Below are 15082 nucleotides of genomic sequence, written 5' to 3'. Positions count from 1 at the left end.
AATAGCTGTGTTTTGCAAGAGCAAAATGGTGGGTAGGCCAGTAAGAAGAGCTAAAAAATGCTGAGACCCCATTTCTGCAACCCCTCTGCTCATGCTGAGTATCATTTTCTTTTACATGTAGTGACAATGAGAGCACTTGAGTTCTTTTTCTGAGTAAATGAAAGTTGCAAAATTGGTTCCTGAACTTTTATAATATTTTGAAATTTCTGAGCCTTATTCCTTTTCCAGTGACATCAGAAAATGCTGGAGTAGGAAGAGTTGTTTCCAGTAGGGAAAGAGGCATGTGAAATACTCTTCTGCTTTAGACTCTTATGAAAGATAAGAGCAATGAAGCTGAGGTCTGTGTTCTAATTAGGCAGGCTGAGACAAGTATTGTAGCTAAGCTAAAGCTTTAAAGCATCCCAATGGTGGAAAAATGTATCAGGTAATGGTGATGTGTTAAACTATGTACTGGCCGACCCATGCTGTGCAGAACTGAATAAACAGAAAAGTCTCTTGTACTATAGAACATGAAAATGGGTAATTATAAATGGGTAATTACAGCTTAGCAGTAGGTCAGTTATAGAATCAGACTTCTTTAAAGTAATATCAGTCTCTTTACCAAGGTTTATACAAAGGAGTATTTGCACATAAGTAATATTTTAAAAATTTAAAAAGACCTGGGAGACAAGTCAAGGGACAGAGGCTGTCCTTTTTTACAAACAATGTAGGGTTGGCAGCTGTTTCCACAGTCTATACATTTCTGTCATTCCTGGAAGAACATTCCAGAGTGAGAGGATGTCACTTTCAGGCTGAATGCATGGTGGAGGCTGGTATGCTGCGACATCGCATGATGTTTAACGAGTCATTTGTGGTCATGCCATCTTCTTACATGCTCTTCTGCAGGGGAGGAGGTGCTCACAAGACCCAACTCCTCTGCTGGCTGGAGAACAAATGTGTTATCCTGCTGCAGAGTGCCATAAAATGAAAAATTTGAGTTTGTAGCAGTATGTTTGAAGCACTTCAACAAGTGCTGAGGTGTTGTATATTATATTATAACAGAAACAGAGAAACAACTTCAAAGCTCTTCATGTTAAGCACTTCAACACTCTGCTATTTCTTTTGGAAATGTCTATAATGCAAGAATGCTTAGGCAAGGAAAGTATATTTAGAACTAATGAGGAACTGCCTGTATATAATTCTGGATTCAGTATGCACACATATTTGCTTCATCTGTTCCACCCAATGTATATTAGCAGTAAACTGAGGCAAATACAAATGATTAAGTGTCTTACTATGACATTGAACTACATAAAGCATTTCAATTTACCCATGTATAGGAAACAAAACCCTGTTTAAATGCCTCCTCTTCGATAAACTGCTGCTCTCTTGAAATTTTCAGATGGCCAGTTTTTACCTTCTTCATAAGGGCCTGCAAAACATAGCACTCTTGTCCTGCAGGAGTGCTTCCTTGCTAAAGAGTCAGCCCTGAATAACCAGCACATGTGAACATTCACAGTAACTTTTTTTCCATTTCTCAGACCTGCAGTGTTGCCAATAATGTGTTGACAAATGGGTCTTCCTGGCATGCACTGCTTCCTATAGGAGTATAATGTATACAATTTCTGTAGAAAATCCTTACCACGCTGGAGACCCACCACAGCCCTAACACTGAACCCCTGAAACATCATAGGACAACACAGCAAGGTAAGTGACATTCATTTCCACTCTACTTGTTTGCATACTAGCATTTCCCACAAGCTGTAGAATTATTTACAGAACTGCGCAGTAGGTGAACTCCAGCTACACTTGTGTCTACCACCAGCTCAAAAAGAAATGCATTTGGTGTGAATTATACTCTTAACTGCTAATTTAGCCATTCCACTTTCATTTGCAGTCCCCGTTTTCCACCATGCCATAATGCATTAAACACATAAAGCCACAGTCATTTAATACTATCTTCCCAATCCTCATTCAGATCTTCTGGCACACATGAAGTCTTGATTTAGAAGAGGAGGTCGCATCTTTCCATACTTTACAAGACAAACCCTTGGCACAGTCACATCGTTGGAAGATCTCCAGTCCATGGGACCCTTTCTTGCGCTGTTTCGTGCACACCTCCCCCTGATGCAACACAGGCTTGCAAATTTTGGTCCAGAAATGGCGAGCACAGCAGTGTCCCTCAATACAGTCTGATGACCGTAGGCAGGGATCGCCTTCATGTCCTAAAAAGAGCAACCAAATTATTTTATCTCATGGGAAAATGTGAAAGTGCAGAAAGATTCAGTGCAGACTTATGCAAATGAAACTGAGAAAAAGGAGAGGTGATATTTCCACCTGTGGCTACTTGAAGGATGCAAACGCAAGAGAAGATATTAATTAGGAAGGTTCAAGGGGGTCATGCACGAGATCTGCCATAAGACTTAGTAAGGAGAAATTCTGCTACAGGATTGTCAGCAGAATTACAAGTGTTCAATTACATGGCTGTTACAAGAGGAGGATGTCTGCAGTCTTGCACAACTGATAAAATGATTGTCAGTCCACATCTGATACAGAGAAGAAAGCAGATGCTGTTTCAATCACAGGAACTGTCAGTTGACATTACATCACTTTCTGAGTCATGCTGTGAACTCACACAATAGACATTCACTCCCTGTGAAATTACTGCCTATTTCTGGTTTCCACTGTTGTATCTTAACAGCAAAGACATGATTCATGACATGAAGGAACAGAACAGTCCAGTCCAAACATGACCTTACCTTTTATATGTGACAGTTTGGTCCGGGGCCTCCCCAGATTGTGCCAGCCCAAATCCTTACTTGCATAATGACCATTCTTCTTGTTGCGTGGCCCTTCTAGAGCAGGGATATGAGGAGTAAGGATGCTTTCAGTTACCGGTATGCAAATACCTGCAAGGAAAAGACAGACACTCAAAGATTTGAATAAGAGGAAAAGCAGCTGAGACACATGCACTGACCAAGTCAGGATGATGAAATCACTGGAGTTTGGCCTCAGTGATGGTCATCTGAAATCACACGTTCACCTCTGGTTCCTGGCACTTAGCCTTACCAGAGCTCTGCTCACTCCATAAGACAGTTGTAGCTATCTGTCCTGGAAGGGACAGGCTGTGAACTGGCCACACAGCAAATAACAGCACTGCACCCTGGACACTGAGAAGCCAAGGTAGGTAACATCCAGGAGCTATGGTGAGAAGTAAAGGAGAAGAAAGGGATTATGGGAATGACTGGGAGTGACCATGCAACTAGGGACTACACAACAGTCTGTGATCGGCTGAGAGCTTTCTAGAACATTCCACCACAGTCTGTATAAGAGTGCACTCAACCCCATTTTGGGATCTTCTAAAGGAGCTTCATAGACCTGCAAACATCGGGCTTCTAGGGATCAAGGACTTTATTTCTTAGCAGCAGCAGTGAGCAGGTGTTTCAGGTTACGTTTTATGTTGCGCCCTTGTGCGCCCCTTTTTATTTCTCCTTATATTAAAGCTTTCAGTTTCCAGCCCTTTAGTCTTTCCTGTCCCTTTCTTACTTATTTGGCCACTTCACTGACACCATCCTGAGGTTGGGGTGGGTCAGACCCTGCTTCAGTCTCTCTGTCAGTCTGGCTTTATGGTCTCAGCCCCTGGAGAGCTCCTTACAGACATCTCTCTCCAGTCTCTATGGGAATGCAAACAGTGTGGTTATAAACCTCCCTAGAGAGAGTACATTCAGGATTTATTAAGTCTCCTTTGCTCCCTTAAAATATGACTTCTGTGCAGTCTTCCAGTGAATCAAAGGACACTGAATGTAGAGCTGTGATTTTAGGCAACAGCATTTTTGGGCTTCTCCACCACAAAATATAAAAAAAGACTGGTGGTAGCTGAGCCCTAAACATAGAAATACTATTAAAGAAAATTAGGCAGAGTGGAACAAAGTAGACAATTAAGTTTTCTTGATTCTTCTTAGAAAAAGATGAGCTATCACCCAGAAAAAACTACTGTTGCTGGGCACACTCATAGATAGAGATGATCTCAAAAGGCTGGTTTTCTGCAGAAAAGCCCAGAGCTGGCAGCCGTACCATTGTTGCAGCGGTTCCCAGGGCAGCACATCCCATCCCGGTGGCAGCGCTTCTTCTTTCTCCTGCACATCATGCATGCAGATGTGGCTTGGTGAGGGCTGTGGCAGTACCTTCCAACTTCGCATTCCTTGTCGTTAGTGCAAGGGTAGGCCTGGTGGGGAAGAGAAAGGTTTACACTGAAGCACTCCTTTGCACAAGGAATGGATGCACCCCATTAAAAATTACAAGAAAAAAAAAAACAAACAAAAAACAAGCAAACAAACAAAAACAAGAAAACCAGCTACTGCCAAAACCTCCAAAATAAAACAATCTCTGAGGTAACAATTCACGGGGCTAGGAGATGCAACTAGGGATGCTCCACTGCAGCCACACAGCAATCTTTAAGCTCACAAAAATGCTGGTCATTGCTTAAAGAATAAGAGATAGAACCTGCTTGCCCATGGTTTCATCTTTCCTTACCTCAAACATATGTGGGCACAGGAGATTTCATATTTTTGTCAATTCAGGGATCTGATTCATAGGCTAGAGGTTAAAACTCCATAATGAACAATCAACACAGCCATGAAAACTAGTAAAAATGCTGAAACGCAACCTCCAATTGTTAAAATTTCACTTTAAACTCTGAGGAGGCGCTTTTCCTTTGACAGTTGTCAAGCAAGCTCAGTGTTGTCACAGTGAGCATCTGCATCACACTCATTCAAATGTCTGTAGCTGCACCATTTATCTCTGGCCCACACCAGTGGGACTCGTGAAAGTGAACAGGCATCACTGGTCAGCATTTCACTTTGATAACCTTTCATCCACTTATGGTCTTAGTATACTTCGTAAACCTGTCACCTGCTAAATAACACCCTATGGTAAGCAGCATGGAATATATTACAGAAAATAAAAGATCTTGCATATATAATGCCCTGAAAACAGATACACGGGTATACAATTCTTCTATATTCATCAAAATCAGAATTAACTCGCAGGAAAATAGACATTTTTTATAAAAAAGTTAGCAAAAGCAATGCATTCTCCATAAAGAGAAAGAAAACTTTGTTCCTACAAAAGGTAAAGAGAGGATTCTTTAGACATAACACACACTGCCACATTCCAGGATGCTTTCTGCTGACTCTCACACAGCTACAACTATGCTATCTATTTGAATCTAATTTTGCTGCCTATTAAATTAAATACAGATTCTTTTTTTTTTAATCCTCAAAATTATTCTTGAGAAATGTGTTTATATCTTAAAAAAAAAAAATACAATAAATTTTGTGCACTTTCTGGAAAATTATGCTTACACTTCCTCAGCTAATTTTCTCCAGTATTTCAAATAAATAAAACTATTGCTTTTGAAAAGGCAATTTTACAATTAATTGTTCACCCCCCCAAAAAAGCTCAGCTGACTAATTTCCAGCATAGAATGATTACTTTTCAGTAATCATATTTAAAATCAAGACTTATAGTTCTCTCAGAAAAGAAAAAACTTCAAGATCTTTCAGAATTCACTTTGAAAGCTGTTTCTTTATATGGAGAAAATTTTGTTTATCTGTCTTCATGCCATTCTGTTGAGAATCACATAAGAAACAAGAGGTCTTCTAACAAAACCAAACAAATTTCTCTCATGTCAGTAGTGGGAGGGGAAACAATGCCATTTCCCGCGTGACTTCATGAGTTGTTTTCTTTGTCAAAATTTACATTACAGAACCTAAAGTGCTGGCTGGATATTTCCCAAGTGCTGTTGCCTCATTACTTCTGCCCTCTGAATATGTGCCTTTGAGAATTTTTCCAGGGTGCAGCTGTTTGGAGTAATCTGAAGTGTATGGAAGTCTTTTAGTCTTAAGAATGAACATTTCCTCAAGAGGATGAAATCAAAGAAGGCCAGATCTTCTAAGCTAGAAGTACCAATAAGATAATACTAATAGAAATAACTTTTTGGTACTCTTAAGGCATAAGCAGATTCTATGCACTCCAGTAAAGTGGAGCTGAAGTGCTCTTTCCTCAACCTCATCACTCCTGTCCCTCAATTTTTCCAAAACTAATAAGAAAAACTGACTTTAAATTTATTACATAGTTGCCATAAAAGTAACACTTCCCTGATTTAAATGATAATTTACTAACCTAAGGATCTTACAATGCAAAAAAAAAAAAAAGAAAAAGGAAAAAAATCTAATTTATTGACTTGTGCCTGCTTATACTGAGTTTGGAAAATACTAACTCTGCTAGCTGGAGGAAATGCAAATAAAAAACAGATGGACTGGCTAAAACCTGGAGATGAAGGCATTTTAGACCCTTGTCTGTCATCAAGACCTCCATAACCGCATCTTTTTTCCAACATGGGCATGTGGCATACACCTGCAACTTGTCAGCAAGAAGCCTACTTGCAGTTTTATTTTGATTCCTCAAATAGCTTCTTAAATAAAAAAGGGTTCCCTGATCCCAAATGGTGCTAATGAATGCTCTCACATACCATATCTAGTGATTGTTTTACTTCTGGATTTTAAGCTGAGTGACATGGAAAAGATATTTTAAGAAACGCATCTAATTGTCAGCTCTAAGCTCTGTCCTTGTGAATGGTAGAAGTAACAAAACACAGCTTGAAAAATTGGTAGGAGAATCAACAGAACCCAGCTTTTCTTCCCAGTCTAGAGCCCATTCCTAAATAAAAATTATGCTTTTGAATTACAGTCAGTCTAAACTGACCTACCTAAGGCAAATGACTGCAGCACATTAAAAATTAAGTCTGTTACATGTATCTTAGACAATAACTAGCAGGTCCACTCAAAATACCAGCTACCAGCCAGCCATACAAGAGACCCTGTTGCAAATGCCTGCTGCCATCAGCTGTTTTGATCTGCCAAAATCAAAACCACTATCCATTTATAGCTTGGCTATCAATCACAGGGACCTTGAAACAGAAATGTCTAGGTAGCCTTGTGTCTGTTTCCTAGTCACTAGACATTCATTAAAATAGGCATAACTCCTGTCCTCAGCAGAGTAATTTCTATTGCTGTGTAGCATTCATTATAGAAACAGAAAAATAAAACAAAGTAATATATTGCGTACTTAGCCTTGGCTAGCAGAAGGAAAATGGATTCATAATTATTCCTTTGTTGTCAGTTGAGTCAATCTAGGTATACATCTTTAAAATACAGGCTAAAGAAAATGTGCTTGTAAAAATGTGCATGTTAACTATAATCTATGCATAAGTCAAGGTTTTTGAAATCTCCTACACCACAGTGCCTGGAACAGAGTCTTTATATTCAGAGAATTGTAGGAAACATTTCCTATATACAACACAAAGACACAGATCAGTCCCAGATGGAGAGGGAAGAAGAAAATTGTAAACCAACTCTACTTCCCAAGAAATGATAACTAATTCTATAAGGCACATCATCCATTCACATTCTTCAGCTATACGTATCATTTTCTGGTTGTAAATCTCCATCCACTAAACACAGCTTTGATATCATGGGAAACCAGATGAAACAGATAAAATATGTAGCACTCCCTGAAGCTGCATTTAAACAATCTCATTTTTTATCCCACTTACAGGCAATCAAGTCACCCATAGCATGACATGAACTAGATTTGCCTGTGATAATGAGTCACATGTTCAGAATGTGTTGTCTGATTAAGAGCATTGTTTACTGACATGCTTTTTCCTCAGCCATTCCAATTAGTTTTGTATCTTTGTATAAAATATACTGTTGATTACTTGTCCAAAAAATATATAGCAAAGGGATTTTTACAATGTTGGAGGATTCAGGCTAGATGTTGAAATGGATGTTGCTTGTGCTGTGCTAAAATGTCACCTGCATCAGTCAAGGCTAACCTTTACCAGTCAGGTCACAGAACACAGAAATGTTAAACTTTTCACTTTAGAGAAAATATTTAATATTTTAATATAGAGAAAATATAAAATAAAAATATTATATATATAATATAAAATTAAGATATAACATTATATATTATGTATAAATTAAAATATTAATATTTTAATATAGAGAAAATATATATAGAGATAATATTCCTCCCCTTCCTGAATTTATATTCAAAATTCCATGAATGCATGATAGAAACACTCAAGGAAAATTGTGCAGATGATAGAGGAGAAAAGTTAGGAATTTTTATAGTTGAACAAGTCCTTCCAAGTCCTGAAGATCTTCCTTCTTTTATTGACTTTTCAGGAAGGGTGAATAAGGAACTACAGTCTAAGAGGTAATGTCATTCCTCTGATTTGAGAATCATGTAGCAGTGAGGTTTGTGTTTACCTTAGTCTTCCCCTTTTGACAGAGGAGCTCTTAGCCCCTCTTCTCAGTGCAATGACATTTTCTTGATATTTTAGTTGGAATCATTTGCTATCACACAGATTTTATAGGCACCACAGAGTTTCACTGCAAGCTTTAGCAATATTAAGTGGTGAGACTGTTGTGCTAAGAAGTCATACAGTTTGAGTCTCTCTGTCTGGCACTATAAAACGTAACGGAGAAGCACTCCAGGGGGAGAGTAAGACAGACACTGTAATGTGCTGAAGGGTGAGGAGACTGATGGCAAGCATACTTTATTGAGCTTTGGGAGATAAGGTCTTAAATTTCAGCATGGCCTCCAGCAAATATTTGAAGACAATATTCCCAGCCAGTGTCTCAGTCACCAGAGTCTCATCTGTTCATATTATGATGTCTCATTTGTTTTTTATGCTGAAGTACTCCACACCGTACTAGCTAACCAAGTCAGTGAAAGGCAGGAAGAGCCCCTGGCATTTTTACCTAGACTGTGTCATCACTTATCCAACACAAGCAGTCACACTGCTGGCTTCAGACCCACCTTCCACGCTGAGAGGAGCTGTGCCTAAATAGGTATTCTGATGGAACAGATATCAGTAGTGATTCCCTCAGAAGCAATTAACTTTTTTTTTTTAACACATCATAAAGTCCAAGTGCAGAGTCAGTCCTGGCAGAAAAACATGGCTACTACCAGTCCCAGCAGAAGAAAGAGCATGGAGGTTGTCCATTATCCTTTCATTGTAGATGCCAAGTAGCACTCAGTAAGACAGATGAAGTTCCACGTACCACAAAAATGACAGTACCACTGCACTTATAGTTGTGCACACTCTGCCAGATTTGGTCCATACAATCATTGCTTGATAATAGTGGGGACTGAGCAGAAGAAGAGGAGAAAAGTCACAACCAGTTGCACAGATAGAAAGTGAGAGCTCTCCAGAGCTACCAGGTCAGTCCTTCATCATCCTCTCTCACTTGGCAAAGAGGCAGTAGCTATACTGCAAAGGTTAGAAAAGGGACTCAAGGAAGTGGACACATACAGTATCCCAGGAATGGCCTTGCTTCTTAGGTACCCATATGTTAGAAAACAAATATAGGCTATTACTCAGTCTTGTACATACTATCCCTATTTATTAATATCCTGTGCAAATACCTGTGGCACTATTCTGTGCCACCATATACTACAGACATCTTCTGCTGTCAAAATTTTTTCTATATCACATACTTTTTATATTCATATCACAACCTTTTATATTCATACAATGCCTTTGAGACAGGTTACCACAAATGAATTGGTACTGCAACTCAGTTTATTACTCATTACTCAAGCAAAAAAAACTTTTCTTCTTTATTTCAATTAATCATATTTCTATAAATTTTAAAATAATGGCTGTTAAGGAGGTGGAAGCCTACCTCTCTATTCCCAATATGCTGGCTAGAGGATCAAAACTGTTCTGAACTATATGCAAGAGGACAGTTTCCAACCTCCACTTTTTCTCTCCACTTGAGAGATGAACAAAAGAGCTTCTAGGCCTTTACTCTTGGGCATATTGTTTAATATTCCAAAGCCATCAGGCACAATGAAGCAACCAACTGGCTCAGTCATGGTGAGAGTCTCTCCTTTCCATCCTGCTTTGGACAGGACAGAACTATCTTTCAGAAAAGGACTTGATCCCCACAGAGCAAACATATGAAATAGCCACAGGGGTGCCATGTTTTCTTTTTCTTTTCTCTTTCAATGAAGAATTAGTAATCTAAATTAAAAGCATGTCAATAAATTAGGAAATGCAAACATATGCTTTAACCAAATAGCCCGCTGTCAAGACTAACTACAAAGAATGCTAGTCATTGTTTGGCTCCCCAGTTGGGCCTGATTCTGAGTTGGGATCTCAGATTTGTTTTGGCTTTTAACAGATCAACATTGGTGGGACAGTTGTATGCAACATGTGGCTTGTAGAGCTAAATGAATACCTCACACATGGGATTCGTCCCACTCGCCTCTTTGGAGACAGAGTGAAGATGCTCTCTATGAAGTCTGAGAGAAATACTAACATGATCTCACAGGATACAAACATTAGTAACAATGGAAATACCAACTTTTTATTCAGCACCACATGAATGTGATAAAGCAGAATGGAGGGGGTAAGAAGGGAATTCAAAGCTTTTTAATAACCAGCTAACAAAGCAAACTCCCAGCTCTTTGTGGGTTGTCTTTTTTCCTGCAAGGCAACTAAACTACTTACTGATAGCTTCTCGGGTGTATCCAGAAAAATCCACCTTTGACAGACCCCAGCCTAACTCTCTCCTGGGTGCTAAGCAGACATAAAGGCTCAGATGTGGATGAGAAATGACCATTATTTACTATTTTATTATTAATCCCAAACAAGAAAAGAGTTTATCAGCAGCCATCTGGAGCGATGTAGTTTTCCCACAGCACTGCTGATGTTGCTTTTTTCTATTCTTAACTCAACATAGGCATAGATGATAGCGAGGGATCTCACTGTGTGCAAGCACAAAGCCATGGTTAATTTATCCCACAGAGGAAATCATGCTGTGCTCTCAGACAGCTCCAGACATGGATCCTGTCTCAGACTGAGAAACCAGAAACTCTCAACTCTCAGTGACTGCTGTGGCACAGATCCTTCCTAAAAGAAAAACTTACAGTAGTTGCAATGAAACAGATTTACTTCTTTCAGTTGCCATAGCAAGCTTAATGATTCAATTTTTCTCACCAAACCTCCTTCTTGTTAAAATAATACAACTCTGACCCATTTCTCTGCCAGACCTAAAGAGGAAAGTTCCATCTTCAGCTTCTAGATTAAGTACAATAACTTTCTTCTACAGATAACTTATTTTTAACTCTTCAATTTAACACAGCTTTGCTGTTAACATGAGCTCTGATTCACAGAGTGCTACATCATAGATACATATACGGCAGCTTCCAAAGATCATTCCTTCAAACTGTGTGGATAATGGTCCCAAAAGCCTGCATTATTAAACAATAAATATTTATATTTCAAACGAATTCTCAATCCACTGCTAGACCATCAGGGAAAGAACATTTCTACAACCTGCAGTAGTCCAGCTCTCATGATTTGCTAGAGCCAAAGAAAACTCAGATCTTAACAACCAGAAAACAAACCTCACTGAGGTCCCTCTGAACCAACTGAGGCAAGACTCGCAGGGGTCCTCTCGTAAGTTTTCCTTGTCCAAACAATAATGCCATGGAAAACAACATCCTGTTCTGCAAGCGCTAGGCAGCTGTGCAGGGAGCTGTGCTCAGGGGGAGTGTGTAGCTGCACCTGGTAGAAATAGAGCCAAACACCACCAAATAAACAGGGGAGCTATGTTGCCTTATATCCCACAGCACTAGTCAGTGTGAGCTGTGACTCTCCCAGTGCAGACAGAAAAAAAACTCCAAAGACTTTTTCTGAATAAGATCTCATTCATACTGTGACCCTATGGATCTCTCAGCCCACATAATGAATTTCAACAAGCATTTTAGGTCTAGACTATCTAGATCATTCCAACCTGTTATTCTACAGCTTATAAATCCACATGTTCTCTTACAGAACTACCTACAATTTGTGTGCTATTGGGAGAAGGTAGTGCCTGTTTAAAGCTGGCCTTGTCTTCAGAAAGACATACGGAGGAAGGTAATCTGAAAGACTGCAAGTGGATCAGCAAAATTTGTGGGAGGATACTATTATCTCTGTTAATTTAGTGCATTTTACATGTGTCATGAAAGTATAAATCCAAATGTTTAAACACACTTGGAATAATCCACCTTAAAATTTTATTCAGCTTAATTCACCTTCAATTCCTCATGCAGGTCAAGCCAGAAATGAGTTACATTTCCAAGTAATTTAAAGGGCAGCACAGTATGCCCAAAGTACGCACAGCTGTACATTGCTTATCACAGAACAGCATCAAACTTGCTCCAGAATACAGCACATACATTGTTGTCTCTGAGTCAGCACAGCTACAAGTATTCCTATTCTATCCAATCTTTAGGACAAAATTATCACCATATTGGCATCATTCTGCTGAATCCTGTCTTCTCAAAGGAAGCAAACTATGTTTCCTGCCCCATGCACAGTGTACATACAGAGGTGCTGGGGTTTTCCCTGCCTACCTCATACTGTGACCTTGATATTTCACAGCATTGTTTCCTCTTCAACATCTGGAGAGATCACGAGCTACCTACTGTGCTTGATTTTGAAGGCAGCTTCCTGCTCTGTAAAACTCGGACCTTACAGAAGACATGATTAAAGAAAGTACAAAAATCTGGTGAACATTCAATTTGACCCCAAATCTTACAGACTCTGTCTCAAAGTGTCTGATTCATATTGTCTGGTGAACTACCAGCAGCAGCATCACAAAAGAGCATCAAAACAATGTTAGGTAATCTTTGAAGTCAACAGTGTAGTTCTAAATCAATGTGATAGAAGACTCCAGGAAGACTCTTAATTTTACATCATGTTCAAATGTATCACCAAAGGCTGCTCAAAGATTGAAGGTTTGTTAACACGTGCTTTAGTCTATGTCCAGTCTTTACAGCAGATTGTTCTTGCCCTTTTATCTCTGCCTTTTCCCCACCCCTTTTCTGACAGTTTTTCTTTTTAGTTTTGTTTCTAATTGGCTATTTATCATCTGTTTCAGCATGAGACTCTTCTGGCTTTTTGATCAACATGTTTACTGCAATGGATGAGCAGTTGGAATACTAAGAATACTATCCAGATGAAAACAGCTAGCAGACGCTACGGCTCCTAAAGTACCAGGCATTAAACCAGAGGGAAATACTCAGATGATATGGTTGGGAGTAGAATAACACTGCTGGGAACTGGCAGCAAGTTACTGTTTAACACCTGGGTCTGAACACTCACAAATCATGGCACACTGTCAAGGCGGAGCTTTTATTGGGAGCCATCTCTGCAAGCATGTATACAGAGCAAGAAAAATGAGATGACAGCTTTACCTTCTGTAGTACTCCTACTAAGCAAATAAATTGCCTTTGCTTTCAAACACTTACAAATTCTATAAAAACTAGGGGGAAAACTTGCCTTACTGAAGTCAGTGTAAGAACTCTCCTTTGTCTGCAACACTGCCTGGAGAGAGAATGCTTTCAGGTCATAAACATTTGTGCAGTGTCTGCAACCCTTATCCTGGAAATGACTCTTTGGTATTCCTTACAGAATACACTGTGCATTGCAGAATACAAAGCATTTAAGACACCATTTTTCAAAATCTTCTTTCTCTGCTTCTCATATTTAAAAGGATATCCCTGAAAACATGAATTTGTGGCAGCTGGAGAGACAGCCAGATGTCATGTCTGAGACAGAAGAATTGCAGTCTCCTCTTCAGCAGAGTTCTGACCACAGTCCTAACATCATTGCTGAATGTCAGCATTATTGCCTCCTTCCCTGATGGCCATCTCTATGAGAACACCTGACTCATACACCTCTTACAATCCCCAGTTCTTTCTCTGTGTGTCAGAAACCACCATTGTCATCTGATATTCCAAACACCTTCCCTCTTTTCCTGTTCTACGTGAGCCCCTCTGCAACATGATGGCTGTGACTGCTCCATTGTGCGGGGAACTGAGAATACCAAAGCACCTACAGAGAACTGAAATTAGACATCAAAAATCTATCAATCCAGCTTTAATGTCAGAACAACCAACCAACTTTGGGGCACCTGCACCAGCTCCCACTTTCCAGTCTCTTGTACCACAGATGATTCAGAGGCATTACCACAGAAGTGCATGAGTTTTAGGGAAAAAGAAACAAAAAAAGTTAGTATTTCTTTAGTTTTTACAATTCGTCTACGCAAGTGAAACTGATAAACTGGACAAGTCAATAATGCAGCTTGGGGCTTTCCTTTTCATAGCAACAGGAAGAATTACAGTATGAGAGTGCAGCTCTTCATCCTGACTCATTCTAGGAGCAGTTGTGCTGGGATGAAGAGCCAGCAGCCCTTATGCAGTGAGACTACCTGCAAAAAACCAGCTGTCCTGGGAAAACACTTGGTCACAGCCCCCTGAGGGCACAGGCAACCTCTGTGATGTGCTTAGAGTCATACTGCTGCTCAGCTGACTCCTCAGTAAAAGCAAAATGAAAAATTGTAATACTAGGCTATTAAGGCAAATTATCACAGTTTACTCAAAGAAGGCCAAAGATGACAAAGGGAAAGGATCCCTAGAAGCTTCATTAAAAATACCATTGTACTCTTATTATATGATTAAGTTGGAACTGCCTACCAAACTTTAGCCTGTGGCAAATAACGTAGCAATCAAGGTTTCAACACTATTCACCCTTTCCCCCCCTTTTCTTTTAAAATGCTCCTGGTTAATTTTGCACAAACAAGAAAACGGGAACAGCACAGCAAGGCAAGAATAGCTTGTGAGTAAAACCAGATGAAGACTAACATTTGCATAGTGTAATGACTTCACTATTAATTCAAACAAACCCAGACCCCAATTCTCAGAAGAGAGAGCAAGCACATGCACTCCAGGAGGAAAGAACAGGGTGGCTTCAGACTACATTTATGTCTGCAGCCCCTGAGTTAGTAGAGACTGCTCTTAGCTTCAGTCTTCAATAGTCACGGGGGGACCATCTTTCATTCCAGACACTGTGCTCTGAATACACCCTCTTCTCGATCTTATGAGCCCTTTTCCATTCTCAAGAAAGACTTCCCTCAGTGCTAGGGACCATAACACAAGAGACAGAACAGTATGATTTCAGAAAACATCTAATTTG

The 15082-nt window shown here is 39.7% G+C and overlaps 1 protein-coding gene across 1 annotated transcript in view; it reads right to left on the bottom strand.

Moving 5' to 3' along the window:
- Positions 1 to 1953: 1953 nt before the first annotated feature.
- DKK2 (dickkopf WNT signaling pathway inhibitor 2) overlaps positions 1954 to 15082 on the bottom strand; it is a 37843-nt gene continuing 24714 nt past the window's right edge. Inside the window, exons 2-5 of the mRNA XM_062493791.1 lie at positions 10609 to 10618; positions 4054 to 4204; positions 2739 to 2888; positions 1954 to 2204 (exon numbers count right to left, since the gene is read on the bottom strand). Coding sequence (XP_062349775.1) covers positions 1954 to 2204; positions 2739 to 2888; positions 4054 to 4204; positions 10609 to 10618 — 562 coding nt within the window. The remainder of the gene's footprint in view (positions 2205 to 2738; positions 2889 to 4053; positions 4205 to 10608; positions 10619 to 15082) is intronic.

The sequence above is a fragment of the Cinclus cinclus genome, chromosome 5, assembly GCF_963662255.1.
Source record: "Cinclus cinclus chromosome 5, bCinCin1.1, whole genome shotgun sequence".
NCBI lineage: Eukaryota > Metazoa > Chordata > Aves > Passeriformes > Cinclidae > Cinclus > Cinclus cinclus.
This window is presented reverse-complemented; position numbering and strand designations above follow the sequence as displayed.